This window comes from Anopheles merus, unplaced genomic scaffold (genome assembly GCF_017562075.2).
Source record: "Anopheles merus strain MAF unplaced genomic scaffold, AmerM5.1 LNR4000034, whole genome shotgun sequence".
Classification (NCBI taxonomy): Eukaryota; Metazoa; Arthropoda; class Insecta; order Diptera; family Culicidae; genus Anopheles; species Anopheles merus.
In genome coordinates this window covers 92,331-95,537 of record NW_024427614.1, presented here as the reverse complement: position 1 = coordinate 95,537, position 3,207 = coordinate 92,331, and the positions used below count along the sequence as shown (strand labels likewise).

The 3,207-nt window shown below is 43.4% G+C and overlaps 1 protein-coding gene across 1 annotated transcript; it reads left to right on the top strand.

Annotated features, from left to right (window-relative positions):
* Positions 1-1,419, top strand: LOC121601178. The gene has a single exon (XM_041929977.1). The coding sequence runs from the start codon at positions 1-3 to the stop codon at positions 1,417-1,419; it is 1,419 nt and encodes a 472-aa protein (XP_041785911.1).
* The last annotated feature ends 1,788 nt before the right edge of the window (positions 1,420-3,207 follow it).

Sequence of the window (3,207 nt, the reverse complement as noted above, 5' to 3'; positions counted from 1 at the left end):
ATGCCGGGACCCTCGCATCCTGTACGGGATGCACTTCCGCCCGAGCCTCCCCAGAGAGCTCGATCATTACCACCATGGATGGACCGTAATAACGAGTTTGGGGACATGAAGTTCCTCGTTCTCGAGCCGTTGAAAGGCTTTAAGCTCCCGCAAAACCCATGGATCATTTCAAAGAGCATTACCAACGTGGTTGGAGAGCTTACCGAAAGCAGCCACTCGATGGAATTTGGGCAGAAATATCTCATCAAAACCCGAAACCTTGCGCAGTACACAAAAATGCAAAGCATCACGCAACTCATCGACGGTACGAAAGTATCCATCACCCCTCACGCTACGTTGAACACAGTCCTGTGCGTAATATTCGCCCCGGAGCTGAAAGGACTGAAGGACGAAGAAATTCTGCTGAACATGGAAAGTCAAAACGTCAAGCAAGTCCGACGATTCACCCGAAAGGTGAATGACGAAATACAACCAACGAACTCTTTCCTGATACGCGTGGAAGCTGGAAAAATACCGGAATCCCTTCGCGTAGGGCTGTTGCAGGTGCGAACGAAACCATACTACCCAAAACCAATGCTGTGCTACAAATGCGCCAGCTTTGGGCACACAAAAGTACGCTGCTCAAAGGGACAGGTCTGTGGAAACTGCGGAACCGCAGCACACGGAGAATGTTCGACCCATCCCGCTTGCGTGAACTGCAAAGGCGAACACAGCGCGTTCTCTCGCGAATGCCCTGCGTTCCAATTTGAAGAACAAGTCATAAAAATAAAAGTCGACCACAACTGCACCTACAAGGAAGCTCGGCAAATGGCACTCCAACAACATCAGCAAACAAGTGCTGTACAGCAGCGAATCACATTTGCGCAACAAACTACAACGGTGGATGAAAAAGACATCAAAATCAAGCGGCTCGAAGAAGAACAGAACGAACTGAAGAAAACGATCCTAGAACAGATGAAAAAAATGGATACCCAGAGCAAGCTCATCGAAGCTCTTCTGAAGAAACTGAAAGAACCAAATGTAAATTTACAGAATAATAAGAATAACACAACTAACGAAGCCACAACACAAATCGAAGAAAATCAAAGCAAGACCCAATCCAACAATGTCTGCAACAGCAACAACAATATTGAAGCAACGGATAACCCCGAAACCGACAACGAAACGAATGACCAGGAAACGATGTCTACATCCGACACAGAATCAGAAAATTCGGCCGCATCCATCATTTCAGCACAATCCCGCAAACGAAACCACAACCTGGAAAACGTTTCATCAGAAGAAGAAGAATTAAGAAATGCAGTGAAAAACATGGCATCCAACGAAATCGCAGTCATCTCGCCCATCGCTTCTCCCACTCTTCCCTCGGAACAACGATCACCAACTGCCAAACCATCGAAGAAAAAACATCGCCACTGAATTTATTCTCCTTTCCTCTTACCCCAATTGTTTACTGACCTAAACCATAATAATGCTCTCCTCAACCAATAATACTAATGACACAAACAAACCATTCCTACTAAACTGGAACATAAGAGGAATGAACACTAACCTCTACGAACTTCAACTACTAATAAACGAATACAAACCTGCCGTCATAACACTTCAAGAAGTTCGCGATCCGCCTAATACCAACCATTCTCCACTTAACCACTACAATTGGTCCTACAAGCTTTCTCCAACTAACCCACATCACAGTGTTGCAATAGGTGTACATAAATCTATTCCCTTCAAATTAATAAAAACTAACACCAATCTTTCCGCAACAGCAGTCAACATAAAGTCTCCCATAGACATGACCATTGTCTCACTCTACATGCCCCCTAGAGCTACCTTCAACCAATCCGAACTTAACTCTTTTCTTAACCTTTTTTCCCATCCCTTGCTAATAGCAGGAGATCTTAATGCAGAAGATAAAAACCTTAGAATCTCTAAAACTAACAGAAAATTCAATAGACTCAATAACATTTTTACTAACCATAATCTCTCTTTCATTTCTAACCCTAACCCAACCCGACTATGTATCTCATCAGGTACAGAATCCTTCCTTGACTATGTCATCTCATCCTTCTCCCTTCTTAACGAACTTAAACTATACGTATTGGCGGACACACATGGCAGTGATCACTATCCGATCATCGTGAAAAGTAAACCATCGCTTCCGGAAAACAAACAACGACCAAAATGGAAATATGAAAATGCCGATTGGACATCATACCAAATTAATGTACTGATACACCTACATTCAGACCCCCAGCCCACAGAAGGAAACATCATTAAAATCATAAACGATGCAGCAGCGAAATCAATACCAAAATCAAAGGGCAAACCTGGCAAGCGAAGTGTTCACTGGTGGAACGACACTGTCGCTAAAGCCATAAAAAAGAGACGTAAAGCGCTCCGAAAACTGCAGAATGCCAAGAAAAACCAAGACCACACCCATATCCCTACCCTCTCCGAGGAATTTCAAATTGCCCATCGCATTGCAAGAGAGGAAATCAAAAAGGCAAAACAAGAATCATGGAATAGATTCAAAGATAGCATAAGTCCCGAAATGTCTGGAAAAGACATGTGGAGAAATGTAAAATGCCTTACAGAACGCAAGCAAGACATCGCTCATATCATCATCAAAACCGATGACGACACAATAGTCCCAGTTGAGTCAACACCAGAGGTACTTGCCACTCATTTTGCCACCATATCCGCCACAAATAGTTATTCCCCAGAATTTAAGACTATCAAAGCAACAACCGAGTCCATCCCACTAAATTTCAATAGCAGACCCAACATTCATTACAACAGATCCTTTTCCATAGCCGAACTGAATTGTGCTCTTGCAAAGTGCAAAGGCAACTCAGCCGGACCAGACGACATTGGCTATCCACTGCTAAAAAACCTTCCTTCTGAAGGAAAATACCTACTCTTAAAGCTATACAACTTCATCTGGCAGAGTGGCAAAATTCCTCCTCACTGGAAGAAAAGTTTAACAATTCCCATATTAAAGCCCGACAAATCAAAACACAGCCCAAATAGCTACCGACCAATAAGTTTACTAAACTGCATCGGAAAAGTGTTGGAAAGAATGGTAAACCGACGTCTTACCCAAGAACTGGAAGGCAGGAAACTCCTCAGCATAAGTCAACATGCGTTTAGATGCGGATTAGGCACGGAAACTTACTTTGTGCAACTCGAAGAACTACTGGCCAA

Coding starts and splice junctions, on each gene's coding strand:
- LOC121601178 (XM_041929977.1), top strand. CDS start 1: ATGCCGGGACCCTCGCATCCTGTACGGGATGCACTTCCGCCCGAGCCT.